Below are 22,912 nucleotides of genomic sequence, written 5' to 3'. Positions count from 1 at the left end.
CACACACACACACACACACACACACCCCCCTCTGTTGTAATTCGATACTCTACTCTGCTCAGCTCCTCTCCCCCCTCCCTCCCCCTCCCTCCCTCTGTAACTTGATACCCTGATGATCATTTTGACGTTTCAGCACTGGCCAGAATGTTCAGAATACTATGTCAGGACTGGCTGCTCTGCGTGAGGCGAGATGTTGTTAAATTGAAATAAATGCGGTTCAAAGAGTGGCATGTTTAAAATGTTCACGTTTGTTCGACGTGGTGGCTATGTTTGTGAGAGGTGTTTGTGAGAATATGTAGCTAAACATTCTGGTTTAGGTTTGCCACCAATTGCTCCAGTATAGATGCTTGATATGGAAAATCGGACAGGTCCATGTCGATCACATGACTGTTAGAGACACTGTCTACCGATTTGCGTGATTTTTGGACAAAATCTGTAGGAGTACTGGCAATAGTTAGTTTTGCAAAAAACGGCCTCCTGGTGGCGCTAGAACAGGCCCATGTGAAAAATGTGGGGCAGAGGTTCTGAATTGGTATCCAGGGAGTGTGTGTGTACAGTTTGGCAGCGACTGGGCCAACGGCGCCGGAGATTAGCTGGAAACGGACGGACGGACGCACGCACGGACGCACGGACGGACGGACGGACGGAGGGGAAAACATACTCTCCCCCGGCTCCTTCGGCTGGTGGAGACAATAAAATCTCCACGATACGATTATCGTGAGTGTTTTTTATCACGATAAACGATAATATCGCGTATCGTCCCATCTTACACATAGACACCAAAGGGGGCTTGAGCCCCTGCCCTTTTATGTGTCTGTAAAAAGTGCCCTCTCCACCATACATGTTTTACTACGGTGAAAGAAATGCAAATGCCCCGAAGGCAGCATTCAAGAGAATTGCCTTTTCCAAACTCTCCCTCTCTGCCCTCTCTATGTATAAATCCATACTGTACACCGCATCTCCAGTATTGACTTGATTATGTTCTTGACTTGTTTAGTTCAGTCAGTGTGGTATCAACTTCAAGCACCGAAAATAGCCGACCTCCAAGCTCACGACGTGTTGTGAGGTTGGAGGTCTGCTATTTTTGATATTTTCACCAAAAGGCCCTTTTAGAAATGTCAGCCCCTGCCTCTCTAACATTCTCTGCACATCCCAGAAGGTTGAGAGGAATGTGTCAACCTTTATTTATTTCAAGGATGGACAGTTTGATATGCATTAGGCCACTGACCCCATTTAATATAAGTTTTTAACTGTATGAGCCCAATCTATACACTCTGAGATTGTACAAATGACTCAAATGGACCGCAGGTCTGTATAAGTGTACAAAGGGTCCATTTTGGTTCCCTTTGTACACTCAGATACAGACCTGCGTGCGTAACGGTCCATTTGGTTGGTCTAACTAATTTATGAACAACATTTTGGAAATCCCCAAAAGGACCCCTGGGGGTCCCTGGCCCACACATTGATAACCACTGCTGTACAACCAATGCTCTGTGGTGCTGAAATACCACACACTTTTTGTCACTTTTCCAACACCACAATTCCTTCTCTCTCTTTCCTTTCATCCTCTCCATCTGACATTCACCAGTCATCTCTCGTACAGTTGCATCGCAACTACGCGTCACGATGCAGTGAATGTGTCGTGAGCTTGTAGATCTGCTATTTTCAAAGAATCTTGAAAAGAATATTTGTGAAAATTCTGAAAAACACAAATCTTGTATGGGGGTCCCTGGCACAAAATATGTTCAGATATTTGGCCAAGGGGTCCTTGGCCAAATACATTTAATTTAGGGAGTCCTCGACATGAAAAAGATTGAGAACCACTGCACTACCCATCTCTCTCTCTCTCTCTCTCTCTCTCTCTCTCTCTCTCTCTCTCTCTCTCTCTCTCTCTCTCTCTCTCTCTCTCTCTCTCTTTCTCTCTCTCTCTCTCTCCCTTCACTCCAGAAGGGTGATAAATAATGACCTGCAACCCTGACATCACCCGTCAGATGACAAGGCCGTTACCATAGCGACGCCAAATGATGAGATATACCGTTTTGTCATTTACACCCAAGGCTAACCCCCACCTCTCCTCATGCCAAAATGCGTCCCCCGGCCTCCTGTGTCTCCAAATTAGGGTTGGGCAAGTAACAGAAAATATATCAAAACTGCTATTTAGAATCAATAACCGACTTCTAACCGAATAATCGAGAAGCAAGTTTTTTTTAGAATCGATTACATTGAAGAAAAAAAAGTGTCATTAACCGCTTAACTCGTTGCACAATGGTGGTATAGGAAAATAGTTAAAATAGCCAGCTCACAACGTTGCACGATTCAACGCGTTGTGAGCTTATAGTAATCGAGGCAAAAGTTTGAAATTATTGTGATATTGATCTGAAGTCATGTTGCCAGCCCTACTCCAAATCTTCATCTCTCTCTCTCTCTCTCTCTCTCTCTCTCTCTGTCCCTCCATCCATCCCTGCATAGCATTTTCTGGTTCTTTCATGGGTTGTTGTTTTTTTTCCCCGCTGAGGAAGTGCAGAAACGCCGGGGTGTTTTCACGCCTAAAGTGTGCTATCAACATTTAATGACATTAGGAAAATGTGGTATTATGTAAATTACAAGAGTTAAGCCTGATTTAGACTTGGTACGGTGGAGTATAAATTAGGCATTAGAAACTCTGGACGATTATAATGTTGGGTCCTACGTGTACTTTATTCCTCCTCGCCCCCAGAGACTCTTTGCCATTTCACTATTGCTCCCTGCGCAGTGTGAGTGAGTGTGTGTGTGTGTGTGTGTGTGTGTGTGTGTGTGTGTGTGTGTGTGTGTGTGTGTGTGTGTGTGTGTGTGTGTGCGCGCACCCGTGCACGCGTACGTGTGCGTGCGTGCGTGTGTCTCCCCTGAATCTCCCTGTCCTCCTCACTCCTCTCCGTCTCCTTTCACACGCTTGCTCATTTACATTCACTGTACAATGCACATTTTCTCGCCCGCTTTCTAAGAGAATTCTCCAAAGTGGAGGGGAAACTAGGCCATTAGGCTGCACCACTGCAGCCTCTCCCTCGCCTCAAGTATCCCCTGACGTCCAGTTCCCTTTCTCCCTCTCCCTCTCTCTCTCTCTCTCGAACCCCCCTCGCCAGTTTCATTCTCTTTCAGTCCCCTATATTGCCTGCAGTCTCCCTGTGTCCTTTTATTTCTTTATTTTTTTGGGGGGGTCTCTCTTTTCTTTATTCTTAGCCTTCTGTCTCGCTGCTCTCCCTGCCTCGGGTACCAAGCCTTAGCCCTTTACTATCTCACTGTCCTCTGTTTCACTCTTTGGGTCTCTTTTCTCTCACTGCAGCCGGCCAATGATGGCATAAATGTCTTGCCATTTGCAAACCTGAACCTAAAGTTTGCAGATCTGGTATTTCTGCTGCACGACACTGATGCACACGGAGAAATCATGTGTAACTCCAACCTCAACCTTTAATCCTAACCTGTAAATGCTTAATCCTAACCCCAACCTGAATCTTTTCCAAATTGTACTCTTAACTCTAAAAACATTTCTAACCAACCATTTCTCTTGTGAGGATCAGGAGAATCGTCTACTCACATTCACAGATTCCATAGTACTTGTCGGGACATTTGTAACGACAAACACACATTTAATCATTTATTTACGTCCACATAAGAGCTACAATACGAGGACACACATATTGGTGCTGTAAATAATGTACAGTCGGCAAATCTTGGACAAATATCCATCACCCACACACCCCTCAAGGGTACAAGTAGCAACGTCTTCACCATATTTTTGGCGGCTACCAATAATAGAAGAGATAGCACAGAGTTTTGCAAGCGGTTTAGCTGCTTTTTTGGCATCCCAAGTTGTTGGAATCCTCTTACAACCAACCTACAGTATGTACATGTCCTAGGCTGCCAAAGATGAACACAAGTAGATTGCAGCTATTATAGCCTAGCCTAATTGCAACTGGTCCCCCATCATTCTCTCGTTATCCACCTCCTAAGACAGTCGCTGTCTTGTCCAGGTCCCTCAGGGCTAATCTGCTAGTGTGTACCACATGCATGGGCTCATTAACCCCACAATAGCCTCTCTGAATATCATGCCACGCACGCATGCACACACACACACACACACACACACACACACACACACACACACACACACACACACACACACACACACACACACACACACACAAACACACAAATAGAATATCCACACAATCTCAACATAGACCAGGGGTCTTCAACGTTTTCAGGCCAAGGAGAGAGAGATGAAGCAGGGACAATCATCAGTGTAAAGATTGTATTCATGTAATTTGTGTTTTCAGATATTCAACCACTTGAACCGTTAATACTTAATAAATTTGACCTTTCACTGTACTTAGTCTGCTCTTTTCCCCCTCTACACCAAACCTCTTTGCCAAAAATTGTTTGCCAAAGCTTGTAGATCGGCTATTTTTGGCTAAAGTTCTCAGAATAAGGACGCTAGGGTTCAAGTGGTTAATATAAAAAGTGGTTCATATAAAAAAGGTTTCTATCACACAAAGATTTGGAGGACCCCCTGTAGTAACTCTGAGGACCCCCTAGGGGTCCTTGACGTAGACAGTCAGTGTAATGCGCAGGCCTCTCATCCACAGCGGTGCGTGCGGGTGTCGCAGGGTCAGGACGGCTCAAGAAGTGGGGTTTACTGGCTCTTTCTTTTTGTCGTTCATTTATTCATTCATTCTTTCATTTTCAGCTCCAGCTTCTCCACGGTTCTCATGTTATCCCTGTGAAATCCCCCGCTTCTCTCCAAGCGAGATGGAGCCGGGGAGTTGAGTGGGGGGTGCAGAGGTGAACGTACCCCACGTCTCAACATCCCTCCCACCATTTCCTCCCTCCTCCCCCTTCTCCCCCTCCTCCTCCGATCCCTCCTTCACACCTCTCCTTCCAAGACCCCCATTTCTAACACCAGGCGACAGAAAGAACGAAAGCGGGAAGGAGAGAGAGAGAGAGAGACAGGGAGAGTGAGGGGAGACTTTTTGTGTTCTTCGGTTTGTTATGACACTGCGTCATTTTGCCCATTCACACCATTACAGGGGCGTCAATTGGGTATGGCAGGGGTATGCAGCTGCCATACCCTGCATGGGTCCAGGGGGGAAAATAAAAGTTACTTTTAAATATAAATCCGTGAATGTCTCTTTGTCTATCTGTGCCGGTTATTATGTTGTTAAATTACAGTAAAATAACTACAAATGCCAAATTTAACAAAATGGTCACTTTAACAAGGTATTATAATTATATTCTCCACACTTGTATTCTCCCCATCTTGACAAAATGTAGTTTACTAACATGCCAAGTTTAGCTGCACTTGAACAACCGTTCCAGGCTGCCATATCCAGATCAAGAAACCGAAGAAACCCTGGTAAAAAAAAATTACAAACCTAGATTCGTTTGCGAGGACTCCCATCTTTTCCATACCCTAGCTTTTGCTGAACTGATGCCACTGCACCATTAGACACTGCCATATCCCAATCTACCACAAAATACAGCATGGGACCCCCCATTTCTCCCTCCTCCCCCCTCACCCCCTGCCCACCCGGGTGTCTGAGTAGCAGGCTGTGTGTGGAATAAATGAGCTCATTCATACAGTGTTGAGCATGGACTCAACTTCATCCCCCCTTTGCAGGCCGGCCCAATGTAAACAAGCGTAAGGTTAGCTAGCTATAATAACCATATAGCAGCTATGGGGCTGCGCTTGGATTGGAGCCACTGCCTAACTAACTGTCATACCTGGGACAGACTCCGCTTTGAGACACCCACAGTGTGTGTGAGGTTCAAAACCGCTCTGTTCTATTCCTCTGTTCAGAGACTGCCTGGAAACCCACCGCCACCCTGACTGTGAGACTGTCTGTGTTTTGTTTTGGACTAATCAGTTACTTTCAATCTCATGCCAGTAAAAGTTCTATCATCTCCGTCACCAACCAATAACAAGGAATTGTGCGATAAAAAAAAATAGAAAAAAGAAAAAAGTGTTTGAATCGTATAGGCTTCCAGATGGAGTCAAGAAGTAACACAGCACAACAGGGGGCGGCACGGCTCAGTGCAGATCAGCAAGTTTCACAGCTAGTGGGATGAATTAGGCTCCCGAGGCGTTATGCAGCAAAGTACTGTTAAGTGATGTGAAGTAATATCAGCTAATATATAAATCCATATTCTCTATAGGACTGGGCTTGACCCAGGTTTTTACTTAGCAGTCAATAGAACCCCCTTTGCTCCCCTCAGAACACTGAGGATAAGCAGTGTCTGTTTATTGGATCACGGCGGTACAAAGGCAATCTTAGCTACTGAGATGCTTTGGAAGAAAATTGGCCCGCGGTCCCATTTCATTAGCCCTTCAGAGGAACAGTCATAATGCAACAGACAGCTCATAAGCTTCTCTTCTTCTTTTGTTTCATGGAACCTCATCTCCTCTCCTCTCCTCTCCTCTCCTCTCCTCTCCTCTCCTCTCCTCTCCTCTCCTCTCCTCTCTCAGTGAACATCTGTGCCCTTCCGTCAGTCTATCTAGCGCTCTGTCTTCGCGGAGGAGCTTTGCCAGCCAATTCAGCACTACTAAAAGAAGGAAAAACAAGGAAGAATCTAAAGCTTGTTTTATATAGTTTTTTTATGTTGCGAGCTTGTAGATCAGTTATCTTCGGTGCATGGTACGGACACCACGGGAGCTCACATATAAATGAGGTGAACATGATGGATTATTGTTGACGCTGTGTAACAACATTGTGAATAGCATCATGACACAATTTGGTGAAGTGGTAAAACTGACCTTAACTGACCTACATATAATGGTGAGAATGACATTTCCCGTGTGCCCAAAGTGAACCAACGTGTCCAAAATAATAAGATTCATTTACTACCCGGGTTACGTAAGCTCTTGAGGTCACAGTTATTATAGAGGCTCAAGCACATTACAACTCTGTCCCAACAGAACGTTGTGCTGTATACTCATCACATAAACATAGGAGCCTTGTTGGTAAATGTGAACCAGATATACGAATTCCAAAGAGTTCGGGTCAGTCCGCAGTCTTTCATCTAGTAAAGCAACTGCCAACCGCCATAAAAGCAAAACGGTTAATTTGTACGGCTCCGAGAGAGAGAGGAAGAGGGGAAAATAACCAGTAGCGCACAAAAGCTAGCATTGACCTTACATAGAGAGAGAGTCAGCATGCAACATGGAAGGGGACTAATAAAATGCTCTGTAAATTCCAAAAGAGAACCCAATGAAAGAAAAAAAAAAGCAAGATGGCTGTGTTGATGAAAGAGAGAAACCAGCGCTCCTCCTGTGTGACACAACTTCCTATAAATCTCTCTGAAATCTGCGTTGACCCCCGTGTCACCTCTGGCCTTAACCTTCCCTCGTTAACACCCCCCCCCCCCCCCCCCCCCCCCCCCCCCCCTCCTGTGAAGCCCCTACCAGATATTGGAAATAGCAGATCTACACGTTCGCAACGCGTCGCATCGTTGTGAGCTTGTAGATCTGCTATGTGTCTGCCATGTGCAACTTCGAAGCCCACAGGGCCAAACAGAAATGTAATTGTCAACGACAAAAACACAATTAAATCGTTGATCGCAATTATTTCAGTGAAAATTAATCGTCATGTAAAGTGACAATCAATCGTGATATAAAATGTCATAATGGTGACGGCCCCTACCTCTCATACTCCATGTTGTCGTGGTCGCAGCGGGCGTCCTTGTGCTTCTCCCAGTCCTTCCCGTGGCGGCACGTGGTCAGGGAGACGATGTCCTTGCCGTTGTGGATGTGGTGGAGGGCGTTGCGAGTGTCCGAGCCGATGCCCGTCAGGTAGCGCTTCCCCTTGAACATGAGCAGGTACTTCCGGCGCGGCGGGACAGAGTTCCGCACCAGCCAGCCGCGCTCGCCGCCCTTCTGTGGGTGCTCCTTGGAGAAGAGCGGGATGGACACGTCGAAGCCGGGCCTGAAGTGCTCCGTGTTCAGGCTGGCCTTGGCCAGCATGGCCTGGCCGATGTTGAAGCCCAGGTCCTCGGTGTAGTTGGGCCAGGTGCCCGAGTACAGGTTGAAGATAAGGTGGTTCCGCCCGTCGTTCCACAGCGGGTAGCCGCGGATCCGCTCGTCCACGTTCGGCACGAACTGCCCCGACAGCTGGTCCCTGTCGAGCGTGTCGATCCCGAGCACGAACAGGCACGCCTCGCGGGGGTCCGACGTGTAGTACCGCGACTCGCCTATGGAGGTCAGGATCTTCCGGTAGCTCTCCGACACGCGGTCGTTCTTCTCCGCGGGGTACACGTACACCCGGAAGCCGTCGCGGCCTCTCCGGCGGCACCGGGAGAAGTCGAAGCAGGTGTCCATGCGACAGTGGCTGTCCTTGTAGATGCTGGACCAGGCCTGGTGCCGCTGCCGCGGCGACTCGGCCGTGCCCGGGTCCGTCTGGAGCTCGTCCAGGTGGGCGTAGCGGGGCAGGAAGGCCCGGTCGGTCCAGTTGGGCCAGGGGCGGACCACCTCGCCCCGGTGGCGCGTCAGCAGGTGGAGCAGACGCACCTGGACGCCCCCGCCCCAGTAGAACAGGAGCAGCCAGCAGCACGCGCACAGTCCCAGCAGAACATACTTCTTACGTGCCTGCATGGGGGCCTGTCAGTCTCTCTCTCTCTCTCACTGTCCCCCGCTATCTCTCTCTCTCTCTCTAGCTGTCTCTCTATTTGTCAGTCCCTCTCTTCCTCTGCCCCTCAGCGCTCTGGCCTCACAGGGGGGAGGAGGGGCTGGGTGACCGATTCGTAACGTCTAACACGGGGGATCTAATTTCGGACAACAAGTCAACTTGGACATCACTGCCCCAAAGTGCAGCACGGTCCAGTTAGCCATTGAGTGCCAGGGCAGCCTTGAGAAAAACAGATTTCCACGCTCTCACACTTCCGCTCCCTCTCTCCCCATCTGCTCTCTCTCTCTCTCTCTCTCTCTCTTGCTGGCTCTCAGATATGTGCGTTAGCCGGTCTCTGCCGCTGCTCCTGCTCCTGCTGCTGCTGCTGTGCGCGCTTCTCCCGCTGCCAGGCTCTGGATGAGGATGATGAAGGGTGATTTCTCCTCTCTCTCAGACCCAGCTCGCTGCCTCATGGCACCCAGCACGCCTGCCGAGGCCCCCTCCTGGTGGAAAGTAAACAAACAAGAAAACATCAGTACACAAGCCAGCGCCGTGGCTCCATAACAGACGTGGACACTGAGGCACACTTGGATCGCAAAGGAAAACACAAGAAACAAACAACCGTCTCAAGTGATGCCCTGACAAGCATTTATATGAAGCTGAGAGTATGTGCTTTTGTTTGGATATAGCTGTATATTCCTAAAACCGTATGGATTGAGATATACAACACAGCACAATCTGAAACCAGATGCACAGTAGACAGCACAAACGCTCACTCGAAATGTAACACACACATACTGTAAGCACACACACGCACACGCACGCGCGCGCGCACACACACACGCACACGCACACGCACACGCACACACACACGCACACACACACACACACACACACGCACACGCACACGCACACGCACACACACACACACACACACATGATTATAGTAGCACAGTTCAGCACGGTTTCACAGACTAGCAGTTTAAAAATTGAAACTGAAAAGAATAAATACTTTGCCACTTTGAGCCCAGCACCGATTTTTCGTTTTTTGTTGAAAAACACACTTCCTCATAAAAGCCTTTCGCCTTCCTGTTAAATTATGTGTGCTTGTGGAAATGCACCATCTCTCCTGTATCTACTACACACAAAGAACAGGAATGTTCTGATTTGCTCCAAAAAAGAAATAAGATATCATTATCCACCATTTAAAAAAGGTACTCACAAGTCAATGTTTGATACTATTTCAAAGTCTATGCATTTGATACAAAATATATATTTTTTGTCTTTTTCTTTTGCAGAATAGACTACATGTTAACATTATTGAGGAAGGAAATTCAGGCAATGATAACTGACTGATGGGATCATGTGTGAGTTCTTGAACATGTACAGTAAATGGAGGCTTGTATGCTCCTTGATGTTGTACATTGACGTCTACTTGTAGAAGTAGTACTGTACTTTGCTTTAGCATGGCCAACCTGAAGCAGCAGACAAGGCCAGATATTATCTTGCTCTTCAAGCTCCAGTTAAACAGAGCCAGATACAGTTGAGGAGCAGTGGAGGAGAAAATAAGGGAGCGTTTAGCATCTGAAATGGAGATTCGGAAAAGTGTCTGCAAAACAGAGTCACTTTATGCGCCGAAAATGACCGTTAATCTGTGGAGCGCGGGAGAAGGTATTTTCTGTTATATTTCAAAACATGCAACAGTTTTTCAAACCTGTATTTTCATGCCAAGCATCCCCCCATAACTCCCCAACGGCTGCGTGAGTGTGTGTGTGTGTGTGTGTGTGTGTGTGTGTGTGTGTGTGTGTGTGTGTGTGTGTGTGTGTGTGTGTGTGTGTGTGTGTGTGTGCGTGCACATATATACGTGCACGTGAAGAACACCTCACAGTGAAGGCCAGTGTTCCGACTGCCAGACACCACACAAAGGCAGCTTTCAGGTCTCACCTGCCCTCTCTCTCTTTTTCTTTTTCCCCCTCTTCTCTCTCTCTCTCTCTCTCTCTCTCTCTCTCTCTCTCTCTCTCTCTCTCTCTCTCAGTCTCTCTCTCTACCTCTGCTTCGCATTCCTCATCTCTGCGTCCCTTCCAGCATAACAGAAGGGATGCTCGCGTTTTCCGCATGCAATAAGAATACATGTAAATAAGGCCACACAGGTGATGTGGGTAAACTTCGCAATGACACATTTCTCCATCACACTGCACAAAGTCGTTTTTGATTTTAGTTCACGGGTCCATTTATACCATCCCAGAGTTAAACTAGGAAAGTGTGGTCCTTGGAGCACAGGTCTCCGCCAGGCCCGGGTTGCCTAACAAGGGCACGCAAACGTTGGTCATAGGCACTTGGGATGGGATCTGAAACATCTAACTAATACATCTTGATCACATGACCCCAGAGATAATGTGTACTGATTTGTGTACGTTTTGGAAAAGATCTGTAGGAGCAGTAATAAAAAGTGTGATTTGAAGAAAACGCACTATGGCAGAAAATGTAATCTGACAGTAACAGGGCCTGTAAGTTGTGTCGTGATCCAATGAATCTATGGATAAATGTTGATTGTACGACATATTGTTCAGGAGTTATAGGCCAAAACGTAAAGATCACTTGTAGCTGTAGCATGTAGTGCAAAACGGGCCACTCCGGTAAACCTTTTTTTGTTTTTTTACTGTACATCTTGATCACATGACTACAGAGTGTACTAATTTTGAGGCGTTGTGAGCTTATAGATCGGCTAAGTATTGACGGTTCAAGTGGTTAAATATCTGAAAACACAAATTGTCATGAAATCAAAATACACTGATGATTGTGCTGTCAAACAATGAAACTATAAATAATCTCTGAAAAGGTTGTGGGGGTCCCTGCTTCATCTCCCTCTCAACTAAGGGGTCCTTGGCCTGAAAACGTTGAAGACCCCTGACCTAAGGTTCAAGAGTTATAGGCAAACATCAGCTTCCGACAGGGACGAAAACATCTCGGCCACTCCTTCGGCCTGGTGGAGATAATTAGAGCTGAGGATTTTACTATGAAGGATGTAAGTTTATGTCTGGATTTGAACTGGGTGGCAGGTGGCTTTTGGATTTTAACATTAATATTTATATGTAAAAACGACATGTTTGTCGATTCATGGGTACAAGAGTGTAGGCGCTTGTACTGTGCGAAAAACAACATCATGATGCATTGCAATTTATCTTAAAATATGTCAGACATTTATGGAAATCGTGTATGTATTGTAGACTATTGAGCGAACACAGCGGCAGGTATTTTTCACTGTTCTCGACAACTAAATGAATAATGAATAAATATCTTTATGACTTTTTGCCTTTTTGTTGTTTTTTGGCAGGAGCCCACATGCAGTCTTCTACTCCTGTGGTTATTACCGGACCAGCATGAGCAGCAAGCTCCACTAAAGTTGTGTTGAAAAAGACACTGGGGATCCCATTACATACCCCTCATCAATAATTCACCCGCTGCTTTAGTTAAGACATTGATTTTCCTTCCTTTATTTCTTTCATGCTTTATATCCCCTGCCACAAACGCGCCGAACTAAAACTCAATCTTCCTCAGGATACACTCGGCTGAAGGCATTCTATCGTCATCTGACAGAGGAAAGAGGGGATCTAAAGCTCAGTCTATGTGATTTGTGATTCCGGCAATAGCGCGTAATGATCGCTGGAGGTGGGGGGCTTGGGGGGGTTGATAGAAAAGTGATGGAGGATGTCATTATGATGGGGGTAATGAAGATGGGCACGGGGGAATTTATTCTGTTTCCTTATCTGACATCTAACGCCAACCCATTTGACACGAGGATGGCATTCCTTATTGCCCCCTTTCTGTCTAACGTTTCACCATTGTTGTGTGTTACAAAACAAACACAGAGAAAAAAGAAAACTGCTGACTGGCTGCCGGGGATATTTACATTGATTGAAGTGCGCAGAGGCCTCTTCCCCATTACTGCCACAACAATAAAACCAGCAATTGGAGCGGGAGGAAATAATTTCTGCGTCCGACTCACAGCGAGCTATTTCATAGTGTCACACCTACTTAAAAAACCCTCACAACTTCCTTCCCTCTGTCTTCTAAACTGTCTCCACTGCAGCTCCCAGAGATAACTTATGTTCATCTGAAGATTGGACAAACCATTCTAACTTCCATCTGTTATCCACGAGTTTCCAACGCCCCATAGTGCATTGCGCAGACGTCTGCACCGAGCTTCCGGCGCCGATTTACAAGCTCACAACGGGTTGCATCTGCGACGCGACGTGAGCTTGTATGTCTGCTGTTAAACCCGGAAGTTTGGTCCCGATAGTCTCCAGTAAACTCCCGCGGAAACTTGTGGATAGCTGGCATAATAGGCAAACATTTGGTAGAAATAGGTGAACATAATGCAAAAATAGCAGATCTGCAAGCGCCACAACATGACGTGTAGTTGAGCTTGTAGTTTGGTTATTTTCCTGCTATGAAATTTGGTGTAGAGGGAGGAAATGGGAGGACTAAATATAGACCACTGGGGGATCTTGGGGGACCTCGGTAAACAAAGTACAGTATATTTAAAGGTATAAAGACAAAAGATAACATATAGTAGATTTAACCATGTATTGCAACAAATGGAATACAGTTAAACTTGGTAATAAAGGGCTCCGTGTTCGGGGACATTCCCTGAATTTTGTTCAGGCAAGCAAAATCAGGGAACTTTAAGCAAAACCCCCCCATAGGTATACAATAGTAGTACAATAGCAATAGATTGACATATTAGCTTGAATTAGCAGACATAACATCACAAGTAGTTGAGCCTATATGCCAGACTGATCAATAAGTGGAGGCTGGGGTGGAGAAGGCAGCTAAGCAGCAGCGGATCCGAATCTTCGGATCAAGGACAAGCAGAGCTATAGTGAATGTGAGCCGTATGCGTGATATTGAAACGTAACGGCAATCGGGCAAGACACGCCCCTGTCTGCCTTTGATCACGCCCATACCTTCCTCTGATTGGGCAGAGTCCGTTGCCATGTGAACTGCCTTGACAACAAGATGGCGCCGCCCTGTCTCTGCTGCGCTACATGCTAATTATTTATTGTTTTTATGTATTCACACACAACATTATATAGCCTAAGTATAGCTTTTGGAATCAATTATGAAAACCTGCGTATGTTCCAGAGTGAAACTATAATATTAGTGACTTACATCATTATTGGTTTTCTGGGAACCAAATGGACCCTTATGGGTATGTAACTCGGAGTGAGTACAAATGGAAAAGTGGGGTCCGGGGACCCCCGGAGGTCCTTGGGGGAGTTCCAGGGGGTCCCCAGCTAAATGATAGTTAGGAACCAAATGGACCCTTATGGTTATGGGTATGTAACTCAGAGTGTACATGTTTATACTCAATGAGTAAGATTGATTTTACAATATAGATTTGGGTCTCAGAGATAGAAATGCCATTAAATGGGGGTCCGTCGCCTAATGCATGCTGCTAGAGCCTTAAGAAATCTTCTCTTATGTGGGGTCCCTGGCTTATCTTTTCAAATGGAGGGGGTCTGTGGGCTGATATGTGGCAATTTATTTGGGGGTCCTTGACATTAAAAGGCTTGGGAATCACTGACTGACTTTCATGATTTCATGAACTCACACCAATAACTGCATTCATTTGAGAGGTAAATGTAACATTTAGCTGCACTGGTTAATGCAAAGCAGCTTATTGCAGCAAAAAGACGTGATTCAATTAGTCTATTTACCAGCGGCAGTGGGTGAAAATGTCTTGGTTACAATGGAGGTGGACGAGCAGCAGAGGTTTGTATTAAACCTTCATTGGTGTGACGCTAAGCAAGCACTTAGTTTAAACGTCGGTTTACTCATTTAAAAGAATGAATATTAGCGTGTAGCGCCGCAAAGAGCTAAAGACAGGGGGCCGCCATCTTGTTTTCAAGGCAGTTCACATGGCAACGGACTCTGCCCAATCAGAGTCAGGGGCGTGTCTTGCCCGATTGCCGTTACGTTTCAATATCACGCGAGCCGCATTTAAAGGAGCCTCCATTATTGAGCGAGAGCTATGATTGGATTATGAAAGTGTGATGTAATGATCAGCAGATCTGTGAATGAGGAAAGGATCTGACTGACAGCTGATTACAGCTGAGGCGGGCGAGACTCACGTGTCCTGCATTAACTAACGCTACGCTTCATAAAGGTTACTGATACCATTAACCACTTAAGCCCAATACGTTGTCATGCACCAGATAGTGAAAATACCTGATGTACAAGGTCATAACTCGTCTTAATGCAATGCATTGTGAGCTTAAAGATATTCTATTCCTTTCTATTTTTTTCCCAGATTGAAAGTGGTTAACCAGAGACAAATACATTATGCTGTCAGGCTGAAGATTTGCTTATGCACAAACATCTCTCTCCGGTATTGTTGTAATGACAATTAAAGCCGGCAGCACAATGCTCCCAGCCTCCTGTCTGCCATAGTACATAACACCAAACCACACCACCAGGACACATCATCCACCATGCCACCATGTGGCCATCGGCACCGTGAAGCAGCACTAATGATGAATGTTAGCCACTGAAACTCCAGGGCATGTCTGGACGTGACTGGGGCCTATAGCAACTTCCACAGACCTGCAAATTAAGTGACACGCAAGACGCAACACAACACAACACGCACACGCACGCGCACGCACACACACACACACACACACACACACACACACACACACACACACACACACACACACACACACACACACAGCACACACACACACACACACACACACACACACACACACACACACACACACACACACACACACACAGGGCCCCCTGTGTGTCTAAGTCATGGATCAATGATGGATCATTATTCCAGGGTGACTATGGTGCTTGAAAAGGCCATAGGGCCTGTTGAATAGACCAGCCTTAAGGGCGAAGGACAGGGTTCAAGGAAAGGTGAGAAGAGGATAGAGCGTGCTTCTTTTTGTCCTTCTTATTCCCTTTCCTTCCCTCACTCCAACCTCCCTACTTTCTATCCTTAACTCCCCCAATCAAATCAAATCAAATCTCCTCTCCTCTCCTCCTTCTAGGGATGGGACGATACGTGATATTATCGTTTATCGTGATAAAAAATACTCACGATAATCGTATCGTGGAGATCGTGATATCGTGCTCCGTCATGCACTGGCATATCCGGTACCATTTTAAACCCTCTATAATTGGTAAAAGGTACTTATAATACCGTATATGTACTTGATACAGTCTTTTTTTCCCACTCTATCAAATGTCTTTGCCAAAAAATAGCTTATCTACAAGCTCACAATGCGTCGCAATACCCCAGGATAATGGATTTTGATTATCGCGATATCGTAAATCACGATTTCCTTTGTCACAATAATCGTGATATGAAATTATCATATCGTCCCATCCTTACGTCCTTACGTCCGTCCGTCCGTCCGTCCTTCCTTCCCTCCTTCCTTCCTTCCCTGCTTCCTTCCTTCCTTCAACTCTCTGCAGCACTAGTAGCCACTAGCCAGAGCAAAGGGGTTACTCAATAAAATCCTCAGTTTTAATCTTTAAGTTCCACTAAGGATTTTACGGTACTTGAAAGGACCCTCTTTTTTAACATCCACTTTTCCCTTCTCAATTATGCTCATCTCATATCCCTCAGCAGGGAACGACATAAGACAAGCACATCAAACAATTAATCGCAGACAGGACAGGTAAACCGAAAGCAGACCAAAAACTCTTTGATGATTTGTTCCTCTCGAAATATGGCATAACTTCTGGGAAGTTTCAATTATGGAGTACAACTGAGCCCACGGGCGAAATTATGTAAATACTACAAAGACTTGTGGGAGTCACAGTGAAATAATGTGTGTGTGCACTGTATTAATATCAGCTAACGTCAAGTAGTAGCTTGAAAACTAAGAAGCAGGATTAGAATAAACAGGCTTTACTGTGCTGGTGCTCCACACCCTCGCAGCACAAATGGAAAGGGAGCATTTTCTTGTCTCCGTGGGGAGGGGAAATAACTGTTACTGCTTCACCCAGCAGATGGCTACTCAGATCATACACGACACGCAGATTAAGCATTGGCGGTAGGGCTGTCACAATTATTACATAATTGTCTAATCGCAATTATTTGACATAATCGCAAATATTTTGTCATAATCGTCATAATCGTGAATGTTGAAAAATGATCATACATTTACAAACATTTTCAGAAATAGTGGAAATAGCAGATCTACAAGATCAATGTTATTTTTTAAGTAGAAAGTTGTCAAATATGTCAGTAATTTCTTTGTATATTTAGGTTTATGTGTCATATCTACCATGTGCAACTTCAAAGCCTAAAGCCGAACAGAAATGTAATTATCAACGACAAAAACACAATTAAATCGTCAATCGCAATTATTTGAGTGACAATTAATCGTCATATAAAATGTCATATCGTGACAGCCCTAATTGGCGGGTGCTGTTCATTGGAGCAACGTGTTAACGTAGCCACCGTATTGGTCAGGGCAAGCCACCCCTCCTATTGCACATGTCTGTTGAGTGGGGCGTCTCTCCACTATTCAAATAAATAACTTGTTGACTGGATGGATGGACATTCAACAGGAAGCTAGTGCAGAAGGAAAATCGGACAGATCCATGTTGTTCACTACCGATTTGCATGATTTGTGGACAAAATCTCTAGGAGTAGTGTACAGAAATGTGTTTTGCAAACATCAGCCTCATGGTGGCGCTAGAACAGGGCCATGTGAGAAATGTGGGGCTGAGGTTCTGAATTGGCATCCAGGGAGTGATGTGTGCTCAGTTTGGCCAAGACCAAGCCAATGGCGCCAGAGATTAGCTGGTAACAGACGGACGCACACACGGACACACATACGGACGCACGCACGCACGCAAGGACGGACGGACGGACGGACAGGGGCGAAAACATACTCTCCCCCATGCCTTCGGCAGGTGGAGACAAAAAGTCTCCAGATGGGTATATTTCTTGCAGCCGATTTACGGCAACGTTGCCATACGTTCCAGTGGCCAAAGTGACGTCTCTGTATGTATATTATGTCTATGGCGCACATGGCACTGATGAGTGCACAGGGGGGTTGGGGAGTGGGGTGGGGGGGCTGTTAGGGGTTAAGTGTCTTGCTCAGGGACACTTCAACACCATAAATCAAACCGAGGGCCGAACCGGCGACCTTCCGATTCCCAGACGGCCCCTCTACCCACTCATCTACAGCACAGCCGCCCCCGTAGAATTCAGTGACAACAGTTCTCTCTATAGTTTTCTCTCTTTCACAGGACACACACACGCACGCACACACGCACACCACGCACGCATGCACAATCCTGAAGAAGCAGGTACGTGCACACATAGACATCAAAGGGGGCTTGAGCTGCCCAGCCCTTTTATTCATCTGTAAAAAAAGTGCCCTCTCCAGACCATGAATGCTGTTTTTACTATGGTGGAAGAAATGCAAAATTCCCTTTTTCCATGCCGTACCTGAAGGCAGGCAGCATTCAAGAGAATTGCCTTGTCCAAATTCTCCTGAACGTGAATGCAGCATCTTATGTTGAAAGAATTGCCCTCTCTGTGTAGAAATCCATGCCGTTACACCACATCTCCAGTATTGACTTGATTATACTTAGTTCAGTGTGGTATCAAGCACGAAAATAGCAGACTTCCAAGCTCACAACGTGTCGCGTTGTGAGCTTGGATGTTGGCTATTTTCTATATTTTCACCAAAAGGCCCTTTTCGAAATTTCAGCCCCTGCCTCTCTAACATTCTATGCACGTCCCTGAGGAGGACACACACACACACACACACACACACACACACACACACACACACATGCACACACGCACGCACACATGCACACACGCACGCACGCACGCACACACGCACGCACGCACGCACAATCCTGAAGGAGGATACATAAGGGGAGAAAGTGGGACCTTCTGCACTAGCTTCCTGTTGAACGTCTATACTGAATTGGAGCGCTGGAGAGTTCCTATTGACTGTAATCGGATTTGGAGTTAATGGGGGGAAATGCAGTTGGCAAGCGGGGAAGGAGGGGAAGATGGATGGATGAAGAAATATTGGCTGGAGGAAGGGTGAGAGGCATGGGGGTGGAGGGGGAGGGGGGGTGGAGAAAGGGATGGATGGAGGAACTGAGGAGGAAATATAACAATATATAGCATGGGTGACAGCTGAACCGCACTTCATTCCTCTTCAGGGGCGTCACAAGGGGGGGGTGGGGGGGGGGGGGGAGTGGGACTGAGTTACTAGGGCCCAAGGTGGAGGGCGGGGCCTTCATTATTTCATACTTTAGCTATTGAAAAATAGCAGATATACAAGCTCACAGCGCGGCACCGAGTGCCGCGCCGTGAAAATGTACACGTGTAAATCTTTGAATATATGTATTTTTTAAGCGGACATTTTTGTAACTTAAGTTTTGCTTCTGGGGGGTCCCTGGAACTAAATATTTTGAGATGGGGCTCCGTGGCCAAATACAAATCATTTTGGGGGTCCTTCACATGAAAAAGATTGAGCACCACTGACATAGAAACATATGTTTTTCAAAAAAAAAACAGAAGGATTTGAAATATTCAAAGACTTGCACAAGTTTTCACGATTTTTCAAAAATAGCAGATCAACAAGCTCGCAGCGCAGCACTCGGTGCCACGCTGTGAGCTTGTATATCTCCTATTTTTCAATAGTTAAAGCACAAAATAACGCGTATTATAATGCGTTCCCAGTCTAAATGGGTTAAACCCCCTCCCCCTATGAAGAACATTCATGGGGGCCCCGCGGTGAATCCTTGTACCCAGAGCCCAGAATTTGGTGCGACGCCCCTGTTCCTCCTCCTCATCTTCCTCTTCCTCTCCAGGAGATTTGGGTTTGCCCTCTACCAGTCCTGCCTGATGTTCTTCTGTCCCCCTCTTTACTCATCCGGGGAAATGGAATTGAAATTTCTGCTCTCCCTCAGCCTCTCTCCATCTCCCCCTCTCTCTCACTCTCACTCTATCAACGTTATTTATGGCAATGCAAAACAATATAGTGGTGATGAGAGTGACACGCCGCAGTGATGAGAGTGACACACCAAAGAGTTAGGGCCCTATCTCGCGGGCGCCGCCTTACCCCTTATCCCTAAACGTATAAGCTCTCTTTTTTCTTACACAGGCTAAGATAAAGATGTATGGGAAACACGCAACTCTGCTTTTGTACTATGCAAAATACTGAGTGTTCCATTTGGATATATTTGCACACTCTTGGACTTAGAAATGGATAAATTAGAACTAAACTGAGAAGAGTATAATTTGACCTATTTTGTACACTTCTATAAGGCACCGGCTCCTGAGTGCAACTGACTTTGTAAACTCTCAAAATTAAATAAGTAGCCATTACTGTCTCCCTCTCTCTCCCTGGGTATACGAGGAGTCGTTTTGGGGCGAGGCAGGAGAGACGAGAAGAGGCAGCCGCATCGCTATTATGTCTGGAATCATTTGGAGAGACTACATACAGTAGACCGTAAAGTGACACTGGATGGGCTGGCTGTCTGAGCAGATGAAATCCCTGTCCCTTCCTGGCTGATTTGGTTTGCCAGGGGAAGGAGAAGTGTCACCTGAATGATAGAGGCACCACTGCGTGCTGACGGGGGGCCGGGAGGTAATTCATTCCAGCACAGTCGCGTTCACCCCAGCAGCAGGAGTGTTTTGTGAGTTTCAATATACACCGGGTGTGTGTGGTCGTACGTGTGCATTTGTACATTTGTGTGTGTGTGTGTGTGTGTGTGTGTGTGTGTGTGTGTGTGTGTGTGTGTGTGTGTGTGTGAGAGAGAGAGAGAGAGAGAGGGAGAGAGAGAGAGAGAGAGGGCATTTAACTACCCAGCAGAACTCAAATCAGCTCCAACTTTACCAGCTGTAACATTAAAATATGCATTAAAGCTATACTGTGTAAGTTGCTAAACTAGTGGTCAGTCGCGGTATTGCTTTTTCCGTCCGTTTTTCGTCCGTTTTTCGCCCGGAGTCACCGCGGACCACCGCCGCGGACCACCGGAGCGGTGCCGCAAACCACCGCAACCGATACGAATCCATGGAGTGGTAGAACGTAATTTTCTGAGCAGGATTTGGGGAATAAGAGGTTAAGAATCCTTCACCATCATCAACACTGGTTGCTGAGGGAAGCTACTTCCTGAAGAGTCGGTTATTGGCCGGTAGTGTATCATGTGTGTATGATCTGCGATGTGATTGGCCAACGTATACACAACGTATACAGATGATGCAGATTACGTCATTTTGCCGGGAAATCCCGCCCCTGTCACTGCTAAGAAGAAAACATAAAAGAGAAGGCTTCAGAAGCTGAAAGTGGGTGTTCTAAAACTTTAGCGATTTAACAGTTAGGACAATTTTAAGATTTTTTTTATAAAAAAAAGTTACATGGTATAACTTTAATGCTTCACTAATAAATATTATTGTGAAATTGAAGATTCTGCATGATGAGTAATTTTACCTTTGGTACTATAATTATATTTTGATGTTAATACTTTTGTACATTTGTTCAATAGTTTAAATAGAGGGTATGCGTGTGACATCATCATCATACCCGGAAGTAATGCGGGAACGCCTACTGAGTGACAAAAAACGACTTTATTGACCTTGAGAGCCTATACATCCAAACAGAAACGTTCGACTTCTATCTGATTGCATTAAACGACGTTAAACGACATTAAACTCACTTTGCCACTTGATTTGCCAATTAATATGCCATTCACTTTATGCATGTGCATACCCTCTATACAGGGCTTTTGGATGTGACAGTACGTTTACTTGTTTACTACATCAGTGGTTCTCAAAGTGGGGTACGTGGACCCCCAGTGGTCCTTGAGGGGGTTCCAGGCGGTCCCCAGTAAAATGAGTTAATATCATCAAGATAAGTTTAACCACTTTAACCCTGTTTTCTGCTATTTCTAAAACATTTGTGGAGATAGAGACAATCTGGGAACAATTAACACAAATCTTGTCTCTGGCACAAAATATTTTCAAATGGGGTCTGCGACCAAATGCATATCAATTTGGGGGTCCTTGACATGAAAATGCTTGAGAACCACTATTCTAAATGGTTGTATTCTTACTTTTACTGAAGTAAAAATCAGAGTACTTCTTCAGACACTGTGTGTGACTGTGAGCATAGTGCGCGACGTGTGCACACGTACATGCTTCCATAATTACACACATAGCTGGTATGCGTTTTTGTCTCTGGCCTAAAGCTGGCTATATACATATTAGCTCAGTGAAATGAAGTGCTCTGAGAGAAAACTCAAATCTTGTGGTGAGGTGAGAGGCTCACTTGGACTAAAATTAAACCCTGGACTCTTTCATTACAGGACTGAAAGACGTGACGACGTGACCAGGGCCCAAACGACGGCCGCATTGTGTTTATGTGTGTGTGTGCGCGGTTGCTGTGTGCCATGCACACACGTGTTTGTGACTTTGTGAGCGTGTGTGTGTGTGTGTGTGAGAGAGATGCAAAACAGAGTGAGGGAGAGTGCAAGGGCCAGGACGCCAAGGAATACAGTCTCTGTGTATTTTTGCATTCATTTAGTGCACTGGTTCTCAATCTCAATGTGGTGTCTGTCTGAGGACTCCCAGGGGTCCTTGCATGTATTTAACTCAGAGAGTGTACAAATGGAACCAAATAGACCCATAAAGGTCCATTTGCAGAGTTAAAGTAACAGAGGATTTTACAGTGTGAAAATTGGTTCCCAATTCCCATATCAAACTAGGAGTCTTGAAATGAAAAAGGTTAATTTAGTGAATGTACTGTTCATGGAAGTAGGCTACCCTGATAGCGCATGCAAGTCTTTGCATAATTGACTTGTACTGTATGCATTAAATGAAATCGTATATGCGCTGTACTGTATGTGTAGGCGTGAGCGCATGCAAGAACACACGGCAACCCCCTGCACAAATTCCAAAGGCTGCAATCACACAAAAACCCACAACAGTGCAGTGCACTGCTTCTAGCCGAGTCCACAGCTTCAGCCTCTGACCGAGGCTGAGGTTGGCTGAGGTTGTGGTGGAGGTTTGTCTGTTTGTCTGCAGTCATATCAGTCCTCAGCCATCTAAAGGGAGGCTGGGAGGGGGCACTGCTGTGGTGAAAACAGGAGCCCCCTAAGCACCCCTGGCAGACCTTTATTAAAGGCTTACAGCCTGGATGCGATGCGCGCGCGCGGCTGTGATTTGTTCTATTTTCTGCTGTCAACCGCCACTTGCCCTCCATGGTTGAGGCCTTGTA

General features: G+C 45.9%; 1 protein-coding gene across 1 annotated transcript in view; it reads right to left on the bottom strand.

Moving 5' to 3' along the window:
* ext1c (exostoses (multiple) 1c) overlaps positions 1 to 22,912 on the bottom strand; it is a 139,844-nt gene that overhangs the window by 112,279 nt on the left and 4,653 nt on the right. The window contains exon 2 of the mRNA XM_080734910.1: positions 7,674 to 9,136. Coding sequence (XP_080591036.1) covers positions 7,674 to 8,620 — 947 coding nt within the window. The 5' untranslated portion in view covers positions 8,621 to 9,136. The remainder of the gene's footprint in view (positions 1 to 7,673; positions 9,137 to 22,912) is intronic.

Source organism: Nannobrachium achirus, assembly GCF_963921795.1.
Source record: "Nannobrachium achirus genome assembly, chromosome: 10".
NCBI lineage: Eukaryota > Metazoa > Chordata > Actinopteri > Myctophiformes > Myctophidae > Nannobrachium > Nannobrachium achirus.
The sequence above is the reverse complement of the archived record's forward strand: the minus strand, read 5'-3'. Positions and strand labels throughout refer to the sequence as shown.